At 40.8% G+C, this 23,062-nt stretch overlaps 1 protein-coding gene across 4 annotated transcripts in view; it reads left to right on the top strand.

Annotated features, from left to right (window-relative positions):
• SUSD4 (sushi domain containing 4) overlaps positions 1-23,062 on the top strand; it is a 70,476-nt gene that overhangs the window by 38,195 nt on the left and 9,219 nt on the right. For 3 of the 4 annotated variants that reach the window (XM_065682666.1, XM_065682664.1, XM_065682665.1), the window contains exons 3-5: positions 3,346-3,558; positions 11,431-11,610; positions 15,100-15,288. In XM_065682666.1, coding sequence (XP_065538738.1) covers positions 3,346-3,558; positions 11,431-11,610; positions 15,100-15,288 — 582 coding nt within the window. The remainder of the gene's footprint in view (positions 1-3,345; positions 3,559-11,430; positions 11,611-15,099; positions 15,289-23,062) is intronic. The other variant, XM_065682667.1, reaches the window with a different exon arrangement.

Raw genomic sequence — 23,062 nt, forward strand, 5'->3', positions numbered from 1 at the left:
GTCAAAGTAAAACTTGATTCTTTTCCCCAAAGGCTCATTGAAAGGTTTATAAAGAAAGAGAATCCATTGTAGTTATCTTTTATCTTATTTGATAGACTCTTTCTGCAGGATAACACCTTTCTATTATAACCAGAAGATTGGCTTTCCCATTTATGTAAGTTTTATGATTCTTTCCAAAGACTTACCTTGTGGCTGTGGCTGAAAACTGTTTTGGCTGGTTTCACCAGGTTCTGAAGGGACCAAAGCTGTCCCATTTGTAATGTGAAATTATTCCTGCTATTAGAGAAATAGTGCATCGCAGCTTTGAGTAGCTGCTTTTGAACGTGTAACTTTGAGAAAGGAAAGAAACTAAAGATCATGGGAAAAACCCAAAATTTACCAGGTTTGGGGAATTTACCAAGGAATTTACCAAGCTGTATTTCATTGAAGACATCTATTTACTCTTTTTTGATAAGGTGGATCTTGACTAGATGAGATTATGTGAAAAAGATTATTATATAAGGGGTCTGAGTCTGATATCATTAGGGAGAAGTGGAAGATGGCAATTCTCAGGGATGTTTCAGCGTTGTTATTCTTGAATGTTGTATCAGGAATTTTATAGTTAGATTAGAAAAGACTGATGGAATTAGTTCCCAGCTAAATAAGCTGTTGAAATACTCAGCACACCCCTTGTGCAAGAGAGGAGCAACCACTGTGAAAATCATCTCTGTGCATTGGGAGATCCTCAGCAAAGCAGCCAGTCTCACTATACCTCCCTCACACGTGTCCTTGCCTCCTTAACCAAAGCACAGGGAGAGGTGGCACAGCACTGGCTTCACTGCTTTGTGCCTGGATCATATATATCTTCAAAAGAGAAGCTTGCCATACAAGTGACTTCCACTGATTTTAACGGTACTAAGATCTGGGCCTATTGTTGATATCTATGGAGGGAGGATGGGGTTGGGGTTTTGTTTTCTTTGCCTTTATGGTCTTAACACGTAAAATTATTCCATTACATGTGTAATCTGCCTAACTGGCCATTCCCTGAGGCTTTTTCCTTCTTCCTTGCTTCAGGAACAACCAACGGAAATGTTGCATGGAAGCAGTGATCCTGTGCTGATTCCATGTGTCATCTCTTACTCAGTAGCTGAATAAGAGCTGGCTACTGGCTTTATAGAAACTAGAGGGTACATAATTCGATTTTTCCATTTGTGTTCCAGTTTCTTCTTGGAAATTCCCCTTGGAGATAGATTTGTGTGCTCAGGAACTGCACTAGAGTAAAAGAACCTAAGAGACGAACTTACTGCAAAATGATCCCTAGGAGGAAAGGAAATCTTTGGTTGTGAAAAGTCATCAGAAAAGTGGCAGTAAGGTCACAGAACTGGGCTGCGCCAGGGGAAAAAAAACATCCTTGCCTTCTATGCTGGGTCCCAAAATCGGTAACTTTGCACGTTTGGCTTAGTGAAAACTGAGAAATGAGCTTGGCTTATTGTTTTACCAAGCAAATTGTGTGCGACCTCTGCAGCTTCCTTCTTTCTGTTTTTCCAAAGGCATAGTAGTAGGCAGTTGCATATTTTTCCGTGATGCAGCTGTTAAGAAAGGACACTGATTTCAAGGTGGGTTATTATAATCCTTGCCTGACTGCAAATTCTGAGATTACCAAAGTAACAAAATTGAGCTAAATGTCATGTTATCCCTTGTTTAATGAAAAGCAATTAAGATCATCACTGACTTTATTGAAGGATGTGGGTTTGCTGCCTGAAGCACAGGGAACTTCTTTTTAATCTCCAGTAAAAATGGACAGCCATTCTCTATTATTAAGTATTTCCTACAGTGTGTAATCCCATGAACATAATGACTGTATTTCTCCTTGTTCATGTGTAATGTGAGTAAATGGTAGAGAGTCTTTGGCAGTTTGCACTGAAAGTCTTGAGCCATGCAGCAGATGCTCAGGCATGAAGTGAAGAGGTTTGTTTGTCTTGGTACTGCACTGACAGTAACCAAGTCTTTTGATAAACTTTAGTTCTCGTGATAAACTTCACTGGATGGAGGAGTAAAACTGCGTAGCAGCAGATTCTCTGCTGTTTCAGCAAAGAAAAGGGACACAAGTGAAACCTCTTTCAGTGAATAACCCTGGTTATCGCAGTGCTGCAGAGGGGCAGAGGCTGGGTGTAGGTGATAGTTGTCTCCAGTGCACATGGCACATAGGTATTTAGGCTTGGTTCTGGCCATCAGGTCACCATTGGACTCTCTATCTGGCTACCACAGCATCACACTGAGCCCTTCAGTGGAGGTAATGATTTACCTTCAGGAAACAGATTCGTATTGAAAAGTCTTCTGCTGTAATAATCTCCTTCTCTCTGTACCATGGAAGCATTTCAGCCCTATCATGCAGTAAGTAAGTAGCTGAGGCTCTCTGATGCTACTCTTAGGCTACAGTGCGATGATTTTCAAATCTTCCAGGCATCCCTCCCACTGGCATTAATTGCCCCCCTGCTGCTCCTGTTGCAAAGCTATTTGCTCTTTCAGCATGCAGTACTTGTTCAGTGCTGCACTAAACCCTTGTTGCTTTGTAGTAAAAAAGAAAGCTTCAGTTTATGCAAATGACATTGAAATGAGTTTGATAAAGTGATAAACAATCACGTTTTATGATTGCAACTGTTGGGGTTTTGTTTGTTATTTTACAGTTAATTTTGTGGAAGTGAAGGTCTTTACAAACTCCCTCCTGGCATCATCGCAGTAATACAGCACTCCCACACCAGTGTTTTAAGAATTAGGTAGGGCCACCAAACCGACGTGATAGGGGGATCACATGCATCCAATAACAGTGTCCCTTTTCCCTGTGGTCAAGCTCCCTCCCGGCTCAAAATCTCCCTGTACCTAGCAGCTCTGTTTTAGTTACTATGTCTTTGGGTGGCAGTTAGGTTTCATGCCCTTTTCTTTATTTCCTCTTCCTCTCTGTTCCTGACACATTATTATTCTTTCCAGTGACTGACCACAGCTCCAAACTCCCATAGCCCCAAGAGTAATTACAGATACATTTCTATGCCATCCCCACTGGTAGCTTGGGTCAAGTGCTTTATTTTTATCCAGGTCAGCTACAGAGAAGTCTGGTTGACTTTGCTTTGTCAGTAGCTGCATGGCAAGACAGGGCTGTTTCTGTTAGCTGAGTGTTTCTGCTGTACAGGTTGGTCCTCTGCAGAGTCTAGAGTACTCAGTACCACAGTAGTGTTGATAGTGGCCATTAATGGATGATAGGAGGCCCCTACAAAGATTAAATGTCAAAGGGAAACAGCTAGAAAGAGCGTGAATACTTCTGCATGAGGACCAAATGAACACAGTTTGATTGTGTCTTTGTCTGCATAGGGTTTGATGACCTGCATGCTTGTGCTGACCCTGGAGCTCCTGAACATGGATACAAGACACCCAGTGCAGGTGTATTCTTTGAAAGCGTGGTAGTCCGGTTTCATTGCCAAGAAGGATACAGGCTTAATGGTACTTCAAAAAAACTTTGTGTGAGACACTTTAATGGCTCCCTGAGCTGGAAACCAAGTGATAAACCTGTGTGCCTACAAGAAGGTGAGTCAGTTTCTTAAAGCACTTCACCGGTGTCAGTTCTCACTTGTCCGTGTATCACGTCTGTCTGTGTGTCTCAGCACAAACCACAAAAGGCTGGAGTCCATCTCACTGTGTCTTAGTTGATATATACTTCTGTTTCCCATCCATCCCATCCATAATCCCCATCTGTCAGTTAAATATTTACTGTGAAAGGTTGTGTATGTGTAAGCATGCATGTCTTCAAAGAGACATAAAGAAATCTGAAGAAAAAAACATAATATATATCTCCCCTTAAGTAGTTACAAATTGATGCAGAGAGCAGATACAACCTCCAGTATAAGTAAACCATTTGTAACCATTTATTAAAGTTGCACACTTATACTCCTTTCTGCAATATTTTACTAGGAAAATATAATGGATTTCCAATGCTGCTCTTCCTGCTAATCAGGAGGTTTCAACAATTATATTTTATGATGTGTGTATGATACAAGTAGGAAAATCAATACCCATGGACAGTACAAGCTTACTTTGAGATAATTCAGATGATTATGGCATAAAACAATTTATTTTTATCGTATTGCAGTGCTGAAACTGTGTATGGTTTTAAATAATTAGGATGTTAAATTAGTTCCTGCTTCTGGGAGTTATAGCATAGAATCATAAAATCATAGAATAGGGTTAGAAAGGACCTTGAGATCATCTCGTTCCAGCCCCCTGCCATGGGCAGGGACACCTCCCACTAAACCATGTCACCCAAGGCTCTGTCCAACCTGGCCTTGAGATTCAGATGCAGGATTAATTTGAATATCATAAGTGTAAATTTTGGCCAAAATACATCCAAGCAACACAAATTATTTACTTTACTAAGTATATTAAAGATATAAATAGATCAGTTTCAGTCAACAGAGCTATTAAATCAACGGGCATGAAAAGTGTTAGTTAAATCAAGTGTGTATGTTTTAGTGTTATGACTTCGCCACTGAAGTCATTAGCCATTGCCTGCTTGTCTTCAAGGTGGAGCAAGACGAATTCTATTTCAGGATGCCTTCCATCATTTAGAATCAGATACAATGTAAGGATAAATATAAGGAGTTCGTTCGAAAGTAGTCAAAGACTTACGAGGCTCATAAGCACACTTACTGCCTAGGATCATGCATCACTCAGTGCGTATCAACACTGCAGGTACTTGTTTATGCTGAGCAGGGGGTGGGTGTGAGACTCCTGTGCCAGGGCAGGGGTGCATGAAGGGCTGTGCCACAATGGGAGATGAACCACGCTCCGGAGATGCTCGTGAAGGGAACAACCCTAAATAGTGATCTGTGTGAAAGTGGTGCGTATTGGAGGGAGCAGCCAGAGGCAGCTGGTAAGTAGCCCATGGTCCTTCAGGTCACTGCCCTGTTGGCTTTTCAAGTCTCGGTAAAATGGGGACTCCTGGACATGTGTGAGGCCACAGGCTACAGAGTTGTTAAGGGCACAGTCGTGAGCTGTCTCGTGGTGCACACCGAGACGACAGCTGATGTATAGAACATAAAGGCAATGCTGCCAGTAATGCCTGGTCACGATGGTGGCATAGGTCAGCTTCACAGAAATAACCTGATGCCTTTCAAAATAATGTGTGTGTGCAAATCACGGCCTTTCTGTTACAGCACCTTTCAGAAATGCCCTTGTCTCTCATCCCATGGTGATTTAAGACAAAATACATGTAGAGTGACAGCAGCATATGTCTAAACCGGGCATCTGAACTACCAAAAAAAAAGCTAGAATGCTTGGAATATTTGTTTTCTTAACCACTACAAGTTGCTTCTAGGAATTTTGATGTGCAGCTTGGAAATAGTACCTGTATCATCCACTGCAGGTGTTAAAATAAGCATTAACATGTTTGATTGAGTACTCATACCTCTTCCCAGTGCCGCCCCCCCAACCCCCGGTGCAGTGGACATCTGTGGATGAAGTTTCTGATCACAACGCTATCAACAGCAAAACAGTCACCGGTGTCAGTGTGATCAACACCAAATCCAGGTGTTTTCAAGACAGAAAGAAATTGGAAGATGAGAATGTGACGGATGATGTGGCAACAGTTGCTTTAAGAGATAACCATTACTTTAGAGCACAGAACACTTAAAAAGGATTGGTAGCCAACTCTCTGATCAAGCAAAGCACTTAAGCTTGAGCATAACTGTAATTATGTGATTAGTCTTGTTAAAGTTCTGTGCTCAAAAGATGCTTTTTATTATATGGGCTGAAAAGTAGGATCCTGATTTGGGATTTAGTGAAGCAAGTGTTTAAGCACTTTCCTGATTAACGGTACAATAATGCCTCAGGTAATACTAAAACAATTCTAGGGTTTAGCAATAGATGACAGAATTTACTCTTCTTTCCAATGCACAATACAGCCACTGGTTCAGAAGAAATACTAAGCAAAGGAGCAGTAGCAACCCATGAGACCTAAGCATTTGCTTAAGTGCTTTTTAGAGTGATCCTTTTATATACTGGAGCAGAATCAGGCATGACAGGGAGGAGGAAAGTGTAGGAACACGGTACATCTGGAGAACAGTTAAGGAAGAATTATAAAAGGGTTTATAATTCTCAGCTGATAATGCCATACGTAAAAGTCCTCATTGCAGAAATTCTGTGATGATGTGTAAAAAGAAAGCTGAAATCTGGAGCAACTACTGGAGAAGAAGCTAATGTTTCACCATCCATCATTAGCTATCACAGGCAAAATAAACTTTAAATTGCATTTACCCATTTAAGGCAGGGGCTGACTGCCGTATGTGCTGTGGTATGCTCTACACGCCTCTCATCCCACTATATGTGAATGTCAGATATTGCCAGCTGAGCTTGAACACTAAAAATACTCGACACTTTGGAGGTGATTATAAGTTCATCTCAGGAGTTTGGATCCAGCTAAGTATGGTTACATATAGTTTTATGTCTCTATGTTATGTACATTTAATTGTTGTTATGCCTTTACTAGAACGATCTCTAATCACAAATGAATGCTATTTACCAAAGCAACCTGTTTCAGAATGTAATTGATTTTAAAACTAATACATTTGCCTGGAGCTCTCCATCCAATCCATTTGATTTTATAGGTGTGTCATTTCTTGTTAAGAGACAGGAGATTTTAAGTGTCAGTGCGAGAATGAAGTCGCATGAGTAGGTGCCCAATAAGTGCCCTGTCAAAAATTGGTGTGCTTAGAGTTATGTTCTCATGTTGATCTACAGCATGTTGTGACAGTACCTTCCATCAATTCTAATACAGTTATGCACATAAACACCAAAGCTCTGAGGTAGGAATTTTGTGTTTACTGTTTAAGAGCAATATGTCATGTTGTTCACACTTTAATCTAATCTTCTCCCACTGTGATAATGTGGCTGCTGAGACTGTTGCCCTACTTGGAACAAATGCTACCTCTTTCCTATGAAATTGAATCTAAATTTACAGTCTACAGGGAGATGGCAACCAAGCGAAGAGCCCTTCTCTCCCAGTGCTTCTGCAGGCAGACACCTTCAAGATGTCCTCAGTGCCTCATTCTCCCACTGACAGGGATGATAAACCTGCAGTGAGAGTAGTGGAGTAGTGACTACAGGTTTCCCATATGACATTTAGCACTCATTTCTCTTTGCCTTTATCCCCGGATCCGTGAGGGGACTGAAATACCTTTTTTTCTCCATCTCTTATCTGTCTTGCTCAGTGTTCGCTGCTTCTTAAGCCTGGTTACAAGCGCTATGTAATGTTTGTTGCCTGTGCTTAGCACAATGGCCACAGATCTCTGTGCACTCTTGTAATACAAGCAAAGACAATAAAGTATTATTTGATGTGCACTGAAGTACTGTTTGCCATCCGTGGACATATCCTGCTAACACAGTACTATGGATTTAACACTAGTCAAAACCAAGACACAATAACAATCCTAAATATGTACTTTTAAGAGCACAGGGTCCTGATGAGCTGTCCCTGTATTCAACCCGTTCTTCATGCTGTTCTCTCATCCTCTCCTCTCCATTCCAGCCTGTCAGTGCTGTGGTTAGGTGTAGTCAAGGCTAATTCAGAGACCACTCCGCAGTGAGACACACAAGAGCACTGCACCTCTGCATTTGAGTTTACAAACAGACTAGTAAGCAAAACAGTGCAGAGCAGGGGCCAGGACATTGTTCTTCAATCGTACACTCTGCTACAGTGTTAGAAAGGTCCTGACATGGTTTTGGCCAATATCAAGTAGTACTCCCCAGGCAGCTCCTGCAGGGAACTTCTGGATTAACTTGGACCCAGGACAATTTTTGGAGTTCACCTGCAATAGACACAAGCCATGTCAAGCCAGCTGGCACCCATGGGGATAGTGTGGCTATATTCATAGTATCGAGGTCATGCCTTCCTTGTGAGTTACCTTTATGGGCAAGGTGCTCTTGGGAGGAGGGAAGGTGTTCTCCTTCTCCATGGGCTGGGAGAAACAGTTCTGAGTGATGATGAGCACATAAACTAAAGCACTCTAACGATAGTGTTTAACCAGTTTTACTCTTTGGACCAATATTCTTATGATGGGGGACACACTTGGTTTGCTAAAGCCAAGAACTAATGTACAAAGCTGCATCTTCGTAAAAAGGACATGGAGCTGCTGGAGCAAGTCAAGAAGAGGGCTACAAGGATGATCAGGGGACTGGAGCACCTCCCATATGAAGACAGGCTGAGAAAGTTCAGCCTGGAGAAGAGAAGGCTGCGTGGAGACCTCAGAGCAGCCTTCCAGTATCTGCAGGAAGCCTACAAGGATGCTGGGAAGGGACTCTTCGTCAGGGACTGTAGTGATAGGACAAGGGGTAAAGGGTTAAAACTTAAAACAGAGGAAGTTCAGGTTAGATATAAGGAAGAAGTTCTTCCCTGTGAGGGTGCTGAGGCACTGGCACAGGTTGCCCAAAGAAGTGATGAATTTTCCATCCCTGGCAGTGTTCAAGGCCAGGCTGGACAGAGCCTTGGGTGACATGGTTTAGTGTGAGGTGTCCCTGCCCATAGCAATGGGTTGGAGATAGATGACCTTAAGGTCCTTTCCAACTCAAACCACTCTATGAATCTATGATTCATGAAAGTTAGATCAAGGTGATGAGCCCTTGCACCTGGCAGACTGTTTGGCCTGCACCGCACCTCTTTGTGCCTCTTCAAGATCAGGCCCGTGTTCCTAACTGTGGTGCTCTTTTGGCTGAACTGTTCTAATATTCATAGGGTAGATATAAAGCAGGTCATATAAAACTGCTGGAAAGGAGTGTAAAAGTCATAGCTGTTGCTGTTCATTGCTGTTAAAGACCTTGTATTCCCTTAAATGGTTTAGCAGCTTCCATGGACTTGCTGAAAAGTACTTAGAATAAAACAGTTTCTTTTCTAGGACAGGACATTTTGAAATTCAATCACTTAGTCTGGGCTTTTCCGAGCAGAATTTGTGCCAGTCAATCCAGCTGTTTGTGGAGAGGTGGCTACTCCAATTTATCCCTGACAAGTGCTAAACAATACAGATTCAGCCAGTGAGAAGGCGTTTGCTCTCAAGGTGTCAGGAAAAAGAGCCGCAATACTGTGGTCCATTGGTCTCACATTTAGCAATGGCTTATAATAGGCCTGTTATCAAAGACAGCCAGGATGTTACAGGCGAAGGATGGTACAGTGAGAAACTTACCACTGCTGTCTGCCAGCATCTGGCTGATTAAAATGATTTGATCTACACCTGTTATTTGGCATAATGGGGATGAAGTCTCTGTAATAGATCATTGTTACAGAATCAATTTCCCCCACTTTGAGAATGAAATCTCCTGTTTTACTACGCTGTATATATACACACCTTTTTTATTTGTATAGCAATAGAAAGCTCTTATGCCAAGAGAGTGAGCTGTTCATTGACATTATCTTCTGGCATCCATCTCTGATCTCATCCTGTATGGCTGCAGAGCAGGATCCCCATCTATCTCATCCCACCTTTGGGAGTGCCCAGGGCAGTCTCTTTGTGACACCATTCATAGCTTAGCACCAGCCATTTCGTGTGGGGCATCCTGTGCTGTCTCTGCTGATTAACTTGGCACAGAGAGAGAGAAAACTATTCAGTCATTGAATGTGGTGTCGGCACCCTCATCACAGTGCATTTTATAACCTCTCAGGCTTGGGCATTTATAAGTGAATAAATGCTAATCAAACATCTTGCTGCAGTTTCTCAGATAGCCTGAAAGACTGACAGCCTTTCCTCTTCAAGGCAGCAGGAGGTACCTGCAAGAGCAGCCGAGAAACAAGAGAAATGGGAGTGTTTTTAAGTAATAATATGCCCAGGCTGCATTCTACAAGTTAGCTAAGTGCAATGTATTATAGAAAACAGCCCTGTAATGGGAAGATACAAAGGAAAATATGTTTAACTGGGGAAGCAGCACTCTTCCACTTCATATTAGTAAAATGTAGTGATGGAGTCTCAGAATAATAGATCCCCTAGTTTGCCTAAATACATAAATACATGCATTATGAAATACATTTGCTGTTTTGTTTGTGCTGTGCTAAATGACAGTTTATCTTGCTTCTAGTTGTGATGCTAAGCAAACAAGTAAGCTCTTGCTATTGCTTTACTTTGTGCTTGTTCACAATTAAGTGCTAAATACAAATTTAGAGTTGCCTTTTCCTATTCCGTGAGAATTACCCATGAAAATGGCAGAAACCTTCTCTTTAATGCAAATCTCAAGGGACTTCTGAAACTTCTTCTTTTTAAATAAGTACTCAAGATAATTGTATCTTGTGGTAAAAGTGCTGGAAAAAAACCCAGCATAAAACAGGCTTAAAATATTTCTACTGTCTTACTTTTATTTGAAATACTTGATGGGTTTTGATGCCTGGAAATTTTTATCACCATCTCTGTCATGGATTGGCTGCTGGCAGACAGATGATTTTGATTATATTTTCCCAATATTTAATCTTTTCCTCTGTTCTGTTTAATCTCACTTTGCATTTACGAGGAGGATGAACTTTGAGTCACCTGAGCTATTTCTTCACGTCCTCTTGGCTTGTCTCTTAATTATTCAGTATTAGCAGAGGAATTTTTACCCTGCCTCACCCTTTCCTTCCACTTTTCAGAACATCTTTCAATTTTCAGTCTTCTGGGGTTTATATTTTAGTGTCTTTGGCACTGGTATATGCAGTGAGGTATGAGACTTTCTGGTACATACATCATAGGGAGGTAATTGAGCCATGCCTGTATATCACTAGAGGTTTGCAGTCATTTTCCTTGCTGAGAGTCTTCTACAAGCACTTGAGATGCCGCTCAGGGCCTTAAAACCCACTCCTATAAGCACATGAATTCAGGAACATAAAATGATCTGATTTAAAGCAGAATCAATGAGATTAAAGTGAAGACATCCCCATAATGAACTCTGTGGAATGGAGCTGGATAAACCCTTGGAAATGTACCTAATTTGCATCTGTCTCCCTGCTGCAGCTGCAGTTTTTCTGTGTTTCTCATGCCATATCTGTATTCTATCTTTTCTTGCGTCCTGTCCTTAGTGCTGTCAAGGAGTCTGCTTTCACGTGGGTCTTTGGGATAGTCAAGAGTATGTGCTGTAATGGTGACTATGGCTTTCATGAAGAATGGAAGGACCAAGTTGAAAACAGTCTTCCTAAATGCTTTTAATGTTGTTTGTTTAAAAAAAGCCTGGGGGAATGAGCTATTATCGTAGCGCGTCATCTTCTACGGTGCTATAGACTTTGTAACTGATGCTTAATTAAGGAAAGGACATCATTACTGAAATGGGTGTATTTTTCAAACAGTTTAAGCAGAGCACTTACATGATCTGATAACTTTTGCTTAAGAGCTTGATTATTGAATAGCTACCCATGGTTTTTTTAATGAAGTTACTATTTTTGTTTCTTTCGTGAAGTCACAGATTGCCTTGTTCCACACGTTGAAGATGCAGAGGTTCATAACAAGACATACAGGACTGGCGATAAATTAATAATCAGCTGTCATGAAGGATTCCAGATCCGTTACCCTGACTTAGACAACATGGTTTCAATATGTCAAGACGATGGAACATGGGATAATCTGCCCATTTGTCAAGGTTTAGTACACCAGCACATGCTCTTTTATAGCTTGTGATAGTTTGCCAGTGTTATTTCCTATAGTTGTAAGGATGTCAGTGGTGTGATACAGTACTTGAATAGTGCTGCTGCTATGTACTTCCCCACTGCTCTCTACAGGAAAGAAGATGTCACTTTCTGAACGCACCCATACTTAAAATGCTACTTTAAATATTGCTTTTTGTTTGCTAGTCTCATATCTGACACAGATACTTTGCAATCTAAAGAAAAATCAGAGCCAAACCAGTCAGAAATGATCTGATGGGCAATTGACATTTTAGCCCCATTGCTGGGAAGAGTTAAGCTTCTAGCCACTTTTTACCTTCCTTCACCTTGTGCAGCAGGCGGGGGAGAGGGGAAAAGCTGGAAGCTGTTCTTCTATCAGTTTTCAGCAGAGTTGATGATGAGGTTCACAGCCCATTAAACCCGTAGGTATTGACTGAAAATTCAGGATGTGCATAAGAATGATTTTGGTCAGAAAAGCCATTAGCTGTGGAACCAGTAGCATTGGTAGCTTCGGATCACAGCTTCACTTAGACTGCGAGAAATGGATGGGGGTAAGCCAGCCTTAGTGACTGGAAATTCAATATCTTTGGGCTGCCACTACCTCTACATTTCTAATATGCATGCCTTAGTACCATTGACTCGAGTTTAACAGCATTGGGAGATTTTGTCTGTGCTAAGGAGAATACTGGGTTAGTATGAACTGTCCTCACACCCATCCATCATCTCCTAAAGGTGACAGTTTCTGTAGGCACTTAATTACACCATCCCATTCATTTGCAGAGTCAGGGCAGGCAGGAAGGAGAGCTGGGACACCTCTCAGGAGTGACGGTGGCACAGTGAGAGATGAAAGTCAGAGCTTGGCATTTCAGCTGTAAAGTTATGAGACTGATGGGCACCAGAGTCAGAAGTTACAGATGATTAGACTGTATGTGTCTCCACAGTTAGGACCCTTGGTCTAGGGCACATCAAACTGTCCCCCGAGGTCTTATCTTAGGCCACAGTGCACAGACATGTAGAAATCTACGTACATTACAGGGTTAGCTCAGTGTTTTAGATGCACATGTAATTGAATAGGTCTGACAAGAGAAGGGAAGTTTTCACAAACCTGTAATAAAGTGGACACAAGTTTTGGGGTATCTTATTAGCAGTATGAAACATACAGCCCATTTTTGAAAGTGGGTGCACCTCACACTGAATTAAGATAAATTAAGACTCTTGCAGTTAGGTGAGATGAATACTCCGAAGTATATGCAGGTAGTGTATTTGCCAGAGGTCCAGGTGGAAATTTTGTGTCAGCCAGTATTAACTGGGTAAGCAAAAGAACCTGAAGTACCCCTTTGGCTTATTGCTTTCTTCTGTTGCTGTATTTATTCTATGCAACGCAATCAATTGCTGCTGCTCAATATTTGATATTAACTGATTTCAAAATAAAGCAGTGCTAATAAAAGTTAAGAAATCAATTGCACAAAACTCAAGTGCTGTAACTATCAGACAGGTAGAGAATAGGCATTTCAGATTACAGCACCTGCCGTATTTTGCCAAATTCTACAAACCTGTTCCAAAATTGCCTCCAGAATTTTCCTTTTGCTGTGTCAAGCACTAATAATATCAAAGCCACTTGTCTACATGCACTAGGTAGGCTGTCAATCCCATTTCCATGGCCCTTTGATTACAACAGGCAGGGGAGTCTCATGACACTCAGATAGATACCCTTTTTTCCTGCCGGAGCAGTGGGAAAGAATTGTGGAATGTATAAGAATCCAACCTTAAACTATTTTTGCCACAAGATAATAATGACAATTACTGGTCTGAAATGATGAGGATTACTTAGCAATAAAAAAGAAAGTCAAAATGAAGTTTTCAAGCAGCTTGAGATGTTTGGAGGCGCAGAGGTTTTCACAAACACTTGGCTCTCGTACAAATTCAAGCACAAGGAGCACAACAAGCATTAAAATTCTGAGCCAGCAGGACAAAATTTCCCCTCATACAGTTCAGAGAAGAGTGAGCTTGGTCTTGCTCAGGCAGTCTGTGCTCTTTTTTGTCCCACTGGAGGCTGCTTATATCGCCCTGCTCAGTGGGCTGCTCAGTTTGCAGGAGCCGGTGTGTTACGTGTGGGGCATTCTTGATCAGGTGTACCAGCAGTAGGTAGCATATAGGATGCTTGAAGTTTTATTTGAGCAGAAAGATAACCAGCTAGTAAAAGCAGCTATCAAACCATTGCTCTGGTAGCCCAGTGTGCTGTAAAAATGCTTTCAAGCTCTTTTTGTTGTTTTCCTTTGCTTTTGTCCCTCTCTCAAAAGACCATTACAACAAATAACCACTTGAAGTGGTGTCAAGGCTTTTTCCTTTAGGTGCCAGTATCTGACAAGAAGTTCTGAGGCTGATTTTAGTTTCCCCCTCAGGCTTAAAATTACGAGCATCCCATGGACATCCTTCACAAATTCCTAGCGGCAGCAAGGGACCCATTGATGGATCGCCATAATGCACCTCCTATTATTCTCATAACTTTATCATATTATTTTTCATTTCCTGATTACTAATCATCTTTCCTCCACATCACTGCAAATTAAAAAATCAACAGTATTAAATATTACCAAGAGGGTCATTTCTAAGGCCATGAGGAGTTATTCTTTCCTCTAGTACAAACTCTCACCTAAATACCAGCTCAAACCAGACTCTGCATGTGAATGACATGTTGTAAAGTCATGTCGTCTATTAAATTCACTGCTTTTTCTTGCACCAAATATGGTTGATGACCATGTAATTGTCATGTAATGTAATTGTTACTGCTCAGCGCCATCCGTGGTACAAAACCCTCAGTAGTAAATCCAGAAGCAGAACGCAGCCTCTGACTACCTTTACAGTTTCTGATGATAACAGGTACCTTAACTTCTTGATAACCTAATCTGAGACCTCCTTCAGTGTTTATCATGGGATTGCTCAGAGGAAGTCATGTCCCTTTAGAACTTCTCAAACTGGAATTTCAAAGTCATTAATTCTGTCTGTGAATCTCCTACAGTTGTGTGCACTTTGTGACAGAAGCAGTCTTCATATTAAAGATGGTTTATACGCCTGTCAGTTTTAAGAGGAGGAATAAAACTCTTGGTTTATATAAATGACAATCTATATTTACTAAAGATTCTACCTCCAAAAGAAATTGCCATCTGCTAAACCGGTGAATGTTTGTGAAACAAAATACTGTCATTTTCAGTAAACCTTTCCTGGATTTGCTGAGAGTGAATCCTACACTAGCAAAGTGTGTGGGCTGAACAACAAAAAGGGCTTGAATCAGGATAAGGAGGTATATGTATTTGAGGGAGCTCATGCAGACATGCCATTCATAGTAGAGAAAATGATAAAATAAATACTGCACTCCTTAATTTAGGAATTAGAACCAAGATGTGTGAAGATGACTAAGATGAGCACCTTATAATAAAGGATACCTCCCTCTTCTTAATTTGCAGGTTGCCTGAGGCCATTGGTTCTTCCTCATAGTTACATTAACGTATCTGAGTTCGAGTCCTCCTTCCCCGTAGGAACAGTGGTGTATTATCAATGCTTTCCTGGATATAAACTAGAAGGGGCAGAGTTCCTTGAGTGCATGTATAACCTTATCTGGTCAGATAGCCCACCTAGGTGCCTTGATGTGGAAGGTAAATGTCTTATTGTTTGTTTATCTTTCAGTTTTGCAAAATCAGCATGCTCTGTATGATTTTAACTCAAGGCTAACTCATGGTTGCACTATATGTAATGTCTACGCTGGCCACGCAGAGCCTATCTGTTTTTTGCTGAGTAGCTCACTGCACCATTAGCTCTTGGTGTTACTTAACCGTAATGTTTGCTCTCTTAGTGTCCAAAGTGCAAAAGGAGAAGCTTAATGATGAGTGCTTTGCCCTTACAAAGCAAATTCTTTGCAGCTTTTCTAATAAACATAGTGAGGAAGTTATGGAATTCACATTCATGTGCAGATGGTCAGAGTTTATGGATAGATTTCGATGATAACCTAAAAAATACTCTGTAGGAACTCTTAATTTGGGCTGTGCCAGCTGCAAACATTATTCAGTGCTACACGGTGCTGCACGCTTGAGTATTTGTTATCTATCTGTTATCATAGTTAACCTTAAAGAAAGATTTGCAACTCAAATGACTGAGCTAATTTATTGATTAGGAACATAAAAACCGTCCAGCGTGAAACAGAGGTAAATTGTACCAAGCTAAAAGGAAAAATCTGTGACTATAGCTGCAGTGCTGGAATGGAGGGTATTGTAGTGCATTTATATTTGCATCCCATACATTTAAAACAAAGATATCAAGTGGATTGCTCCATAAAATGTCAAAACCTTTTGAAATACCTTCCTCCATCTTCATACTGCATCTTCAATGAAGCATCCTCAGAAGCCATCACAATCCAAATGCACCCTCTGCCTTTCACTTCCCCAAAAGGACTACATTTTTGCTCTATTTCAAGCCTGTAAGGAAGCTACCTATATGTAGAATTCAGCTAAAAGTAATTATAGGAATTCATATGTGATACCTATGTCACTGAGTTAAATGCTAAGCATTCTGGAAGTGCAAAAAAATAAGCAGCAAAAAACTGCATCAACAAAGTGATATACTGCGCAGAAATAATGCAATGATCCTTGTTATTAACTGACAGTGCAAGTTCCAGAGCTCAGAAATGCCTTTGCAGCTTCAGAATGACGTAACGTGACTTCTGTTTGTTTGTTTACTTAGCACAGCATGAAAGATTCAACCCAAATCTGCTCTGTGTAAGCCAGTTTTGGAAGGTTTGGCTGTTGTTGGAAAATGCTGCATGGAAAATACAGTAAATATCAAAAATATACTAAAAAACCAGAAGGGCCCTGTTAGGCATAATCCAAACAGTGTAACTGATTTGATAAAAATGACAATTCTGCAGTTAGGAAGATAAGAGCAGTCAAATATGAAGCAGAAGTTGTGTGTTACTGTCACTTAACACAGGTGAGCATTCCAGCTCCTAACAAAGTACCCAAGAAAACTCCTGTGTCATTTTTATTGCTTGCATTATAAAGCCATAGAGAGGCTCATTTTTCCTGATAATTTAAAACAAGAGATGAGAAGCGATGCCCTGACAGTTCTGCGCTTTAAGTAACATGTCAAAAGTTATCATCACTACTCAACTATGATGATCCGTGATGGGGGCATCAGCGTGCTCCAGACACTGGCCATCTGGAAGGCCTCCTGAGTTTTGATTTTGATCCAGCCTCCCTTTTAATCGCTTTATTGTTGCTCTCCTTAAATGTTAAAACTTTCCATGGTGATTTTGTATTGGCGCGCATCTGTGCATGTGTTGAATGAACCCCAGGAGACCCATGCATAGAGCACAACGCTTGCAAGAGCAGGTTCTCCTCAGCTTTGGGGCTGTCCTTGCTTCTGCTGGGGCACAAGAAAGAGCAACATCACTAAAAGCATCACCCTTGACAGCTCCCCTTGTGAGCTCTGTCGTAGGGATGCTTCAGCTGGGACACAGAGAACATCAAAACAATATCCAGATAGGGTAAATCAGCTTGAGATGCCCTTGTCTGAAGGTGTTTGTTCAAGTGATTTATGCAAGGAGTGCCAGTCTCTAGGAATCTCTTACAATCCACTACTCTAAATTAGCGGACAGAACTCCCTCCTTGCATGTTACTTTATTCTGTACCTTGCATACCAATGTCAAGCCCATTTTTCAGCACTCCTTTTACATGTAAGATGTAATCTCGCCAAGCAGTATTTTTTTCACAGAGAAAATTTGCAAATAACAAATTAATTCCATTTATTTATTTCTATGATCAATTCAGAATTTATTCTAATGACATTCCCTGCTCAATACTTTAATGGTGATGATTAAAAGCAAAATGATTGTTAGGAAGCTGTAGTAAACCACTGCAGAGCTTTTATTTGGCTATAAACAACATGCTTACAGCTTTCTTATTTTGATGTATGCTCTTCTTGAAGCCTTCACAGAAAGAATTTAAATGTGTGTGTAATCACACAAATGTTATATGCCACGCTCATGATTTTTTCCCTCTGTCAGGCCATATAAATTGTGAATGGAGGGTTTGTAGCTCCATTTAAATAAATGGTTACAGCAGGGGTCACTCAGCTCCCATGGTACAGCATGCTTTCTAATGCTCACTCTGGTCTTATTCTCACTATTGCCAAGTGCAGAGCTTCCACTAGCTCTGGCAAGAGACTATTTTTGCTGATAGGGAAGAAGATTTTTCTGATAATTAAAATCATGGTTGCTTTAATGTGTGCAAATTGTGATACCTGGTACCTGAAGCACAGCCAGCACTGCAGAGTTATGCAGCGGCTTCCCAGAAACAGCTGTTTACATCTGATCAGGGAAGTTGTTATAGCTCAGGCAAATAAGGATGCCTCCAGCTCAGATTGCCAAGTATTTACTGGTATGAGATCTTCTTCTTAAATGCTTGTACCTTTGCCAGATTTAAAACATTCAGATTGATTTTTGAGTGCATGCCTCAAGCTGAATCATTTGGGAAGCTTCAGCTGAAATGGTTCAGCTATATCTGAGAATGACGGTAGAGGGAATGGTGTTGTTTCACCAGTGCTAGAAAATTTAACAGTCATTTCGAGGTTAAGATGAAGCATCTTAACACTGAATTTTCTTCTCCTTTAAGTCCTCAATTTACATCTTTAACTTTCTTAATAACCCTTTTTCTAGTGGAAAGCCATAATTGTGCAGAAGTTTTTTAAACTTCTTTTTGTTTGTACTGAAACTTGCTAAACACTTCAAGGATATATGAAAATCTAAGGAAATGTTTATATACATATATATTTATACGACTTTTGAATTACCAGTCTGGGGTTAATCATCCATCTGTAGAAATCGATTAAGGTAGGAATTGCTTTCTATAAAATCAGAGATGCAAAACACGGGTGGAGAAACCCTTAAATTGAAGGTTGCCCCATGGGGTATATAAACATCAGCTGTCAAATCAGATGGCTTCCAAAAACATCGGGGAGGAATAAACACTTGAAAGGATACTGGTAAGGAACTCTGTGAAATAAAACATAGAACTAGGAAATATGTATGATACAATACTCTAAGGTGGATGAAGACATTAGCACAGAATTTGGAGGAATTCTTAAAATGCCAAAAAAGCGTCCATTAGCACTTTGGGAAGGTGATCTGCGTGCGATTACACACCTTGCCATCTGGAATCTGTATTTCAATCTTCCATGTCCTTTGGAAGAGTTCCAAGAAGATGTAAGGAATAGTTTTGGTACAGAAGTGGGAGGAAAGCAGGCAAAGAGAGGAAATGTTGGAAGAATTTGATTAAAGCGCTAATGCTGGAGTATAAAGCAGTTATACGGATAGCGTAATTGGGAATTCCTGGCTTTGTAAGTAAGAGTAAAAGGGAAAACAGTTTGGTTGAATTTGCAAACAAGAGACATGATCCTATTATCTTGAATGTCTGATTTCAGCATCATCGCAGTTTAACAGAAAAGCAGGAAATCAGATATATTGCAATATCAAGACTTCATTCTACATGCTAGGATCAACAGATTCTCAAGCTGAGGTTAAGCTTGAAAGAATGTAAAATAGAAAAGATTTCAAGTTTTTGTAGGTAGATTCAAAATCATGAGGAACAGACCTCAAAGGGGAGAATCAATGAGTAGAAGAGGGGAAAATAGAAGAAAACTGAAGGCATTTCAGAAAGTAAAGAGCGTGAAAGAGCACTGGAGGAGGGTGCTATTACAGGTGAAATGCCATAGGCACCTAATGTTTCAAAACAAAGTAGCTCACACTTTCTGACCAACTACATGCAGGATCCTTTGAAGGAAAGCTTCAAAAATCTCCATTCTTACAATTGCTGATGCCATGAACAGTGATTGACACAGTGTCCAATCCACTATGCCCTTAAAACATTTCCAGTTCCTGATGGAATGTACAGCAATACACTGAGAAAATAGATTCAAGTCAGTCTGCAATCAGTTTATGTTCAGGAGTCAGAATAAAGCAATCCTCAGCCTGAGATATTGTACTTTGGTGCAAACAGATTTCTCTCTGTGTTTCTTTGTTGACATTGAGAAGGCTTTAGATAAATTCCAACATGACAGACTGGTGCGTATCCTCAGGGAAGATAATGTTGATGCAGCACATTTCCAAAAGATACAAATCCCACAGAGGGAGCAGAGGGCAGCAATACAAGCAAGTTATGAAACACTGTGGTATTAAGAAATTAAGAGAGGTAGATACCAGGTTTGTGTTCTGTGTTTACACCTGCTCAGCTTGCAGGCAGGAGGAAGAATAAACTAAATATTGTTCAGCTGCCAAAGAGGTCGTCCAAGTTAACTGAGTTAATGTTAACATAAGACTCATTGCTAGCCTTGTTTTTAATAGCTCTGACTAGAATGGCGTTTCAGAAGATGTTCACTGCCTACAGCAGCACTTCTTGCGACTCAGGAATGACAGCCAGCAGTAAATGCTCAAATAGCAGCAGCAAATTATATTTGCAAGCGCCTTTACTTGGGCAACACCTTTACACCCATGACACCTTTAGCCTGATAGCCAAAGGATGAAATAGTGTTTCAGCCCAGGGACGATTAAGTTGTAAAAAGCAAGCATGATGAAGGTGTTTAAAAGGATAGTTTTCTTTTGAAAAAGTAATTGAACAATTTTATGTGTTTCTGCACTGTAGTCAGTTAATTCCATCACCCAGGCGTGCAGGAATGATATGCATCCAGCCACCCTGTATGAGTGCAGAAGCTGAACACTTTAAAGGAGCTGCTCATAGTGACTTTGAGTATCTGGATGTTTGTGCTGTTGGAGAACGCTGAAGTTATCTTTACCCACAGCTGAAGAGGCGCGGAAAAGAGTTCAGAAAGAGCACAGTGACATGAAATACTGGGCAGACAAATCATGTTCTTCTGTGGACGTCCTGCTGCTTAATCATCCAATCTCTTAACTCCAGCAGGTGTGCCACAAAGTGAAACAGAAAGAAAACCAGAGCACATTTAGAGAACAGGCTCAAGCTGAAGACATTGTTTGCAGAAGATAAATAGCATATTTCTAAGTGACTGTTCCTTTTTTTACATTGCAGAAATCTTTGATCTTGGCTGTGATTGAAATAGATGCCTTCTCCACTGTTCATAGTTTTTCAGGAAAGCAACAGAACAGTTTGTAATCTGTTTCTTTTATGTCTTCTGTTTCTGCTTGATGCACAGGACCGTCACATTAAATCACTGTTTTATACCTGCTCTATCACCTGTGTGCTTTTCAGATACCTTAGTACTTCCACAATCAGCCAGGCATCCCGACTTTTTTATGGAGCCATAATTTCTACCCTGAAGTTCCACATTAGATGCCAGATGCATGTAGTGTTTTATCCACAGTGCTTTAAATTTGCTGAGGATTAGGTGGGGGAAAGCAGAGAAAATCTCTCCCTGAGGGCTGCTTTATAATATTCACCTTCACCTTTATCTTGCAGGACCCCTCAGAAAGGAAAAGCACACTACATCATCTACCTTGAAATCAAATATCTCTCTGCTTTATGGACATTGTTCATTAAATTTGGCTATACAGTGCAATTACAAAACATCTTCCATAAATGGAGGGAACTGTAGCTACAGATTCTATGCATTAGGAATTCTATTCACTGCATAGGTTTCTTTCTCTTCCAGGGATAAAACCCAGTATTTGAAGGGTGGCTGTTTCACCAATAGGCAGGCACTGGATAACTAAACTTCAACAACAGAAACAGATACTCTTCCACAGCTTCCCAGTCTTGTAAACTGCTTTGTGGTATTACAGTGCTAAGACCACCTGCTGATTTTCCTCATCCTCTTTTTCTCCTGGTAGTACTCCACTGGGAATAGGACCTTGTGCTTTTCCTTATCCTAGGTGGTACAGCTTGATTTCCTCAGCCTTCAGCTAAGTCCTGGAATACAGCTTGTCTATTTCAGCGTTCCTCTCCGCCAATCCCTGATGATAGGAACACCACACGGGTTCAAGGGATAATTGCTTAAAAACAAAGAGGAAAAAAGCTATTAAAGAAAGAGAGAGTAAAATGACATAAACCTACTGATACGTCCAGCTCACAGTGAGCACTGGCTTCTTCAGACGTCCCTGTCAGGTTTTTATCTGTCTGGTTTTCTCAGCCAGCTTCCCAACAGCTCTCTCTCCCTCCTCCATTCTACTTCCAAGCACTTCGACCTTTTCGAGGTCTGGAGTTACCCTGTGATACTTGTCAAATACCCAAGCCCTGAATTATTCTGAAGCTTTCTGCTTCCAGTTATGTATCTGTGCAGTCCCCAGCATCTGCTTCTTGAAGCCCTAAAGGACCATTACCGATCAGAGAGTCAACTGCTCATGAGAAAAAGAAGAAACGAAGCTAGAAGCAAGTGAAAAAGAATGCTAAAATGATCTGCTGTGAGACCGCAGTGGTTTAAGCACTTCTGAATAATGAGCATAAATACTTCCTTAAAGATGGGCCTCCTGCTGAAAGAACTTCTAGCTCTCTATTGCTGCAAATGCATCTTTTTTTTTTTTTTGGTAGTTTAAATGAAAATTGCACTTTTAACATTTACAGGCAAAAGATCACTTGGGGTGTGTTCTACCCCATATCTGCTGTGAAATGCATTTGAAACTAATGACTTTGGCATTAAGATCAATGTTTAACAGGTTGCTGTGCCTGGAATGGCAGGATTGTTGAGGACGAGCGTGAACTTGGCATGATGCTCCTGTAGGAGCTCAGCTGACTGGAACTGCAAAATGGGCTCTGTAATGTGTAACTCCAGTAGCAGGGAAGCTCTGTGTATGACAAGTGATTGTAAATCACCTTCTGTTACCATTTGGGAATTAGCTAATGCTGAACAATTATTAGAACAGGGTTGAAACTAGTTTTATACTGGTTCATTTAGGCTTATACAGCTGGTACCAGTGATTCACCAAGATGTTTGTCAGAGCTAGACCAGAGAAGCAGCTTTTCATTAAAAACTTGATTATTCAGTTACCTTTACACTTTGTAGAAAGTGAAAGGTTTTATCACTGGGTGCACATTGAGAGGCTCACCTCGCTGTTGTAGCTGGTACAGAATTACCCAGGAGTGTTTATCTAAGGGCAGAGCAAGCAGCTTGGAGCCATGAGAGCTGGGGGACGTTCCTAACTGCTTGGAACGCTGACTTGCTGGATGGTGGAGAAGCTGCCAAAGTGTTCGGTGTCTTTTCAGAAGAAAACGTGTAAGTGGCATAGTGGAGGTTTAGTGATTGAGAAAGGTTAAGATTGAAAATAATTTGGAAAATATTGGCTACAAATACAATATTTTTGATAATTCTTCCTGCAGGCTGTCAAGAAATAAATCTGCTGGCAGCTGCAGAGCTCAGCATGAGCATCTTGCATCTTCACTTCCAATGAGCAATCAGAGAAGTTCCTCAGAGCAT

This window comes from Lathamus discolor, chromosome 5, assembly GCF_037157495.1.
Source record: "Lathamus discolor isolate bLatDis1 chromosome 5, bLatDis1.hap1, whole genome shotgun sequence".
In the NCBI taxonomy this organism is placed as follows: domain Eukaryota; kingdom Metazoa; phylum Chordata; class Aves; order Psittaciformes; family Psittacidae; genus Lathamus; species Lathamus discolor.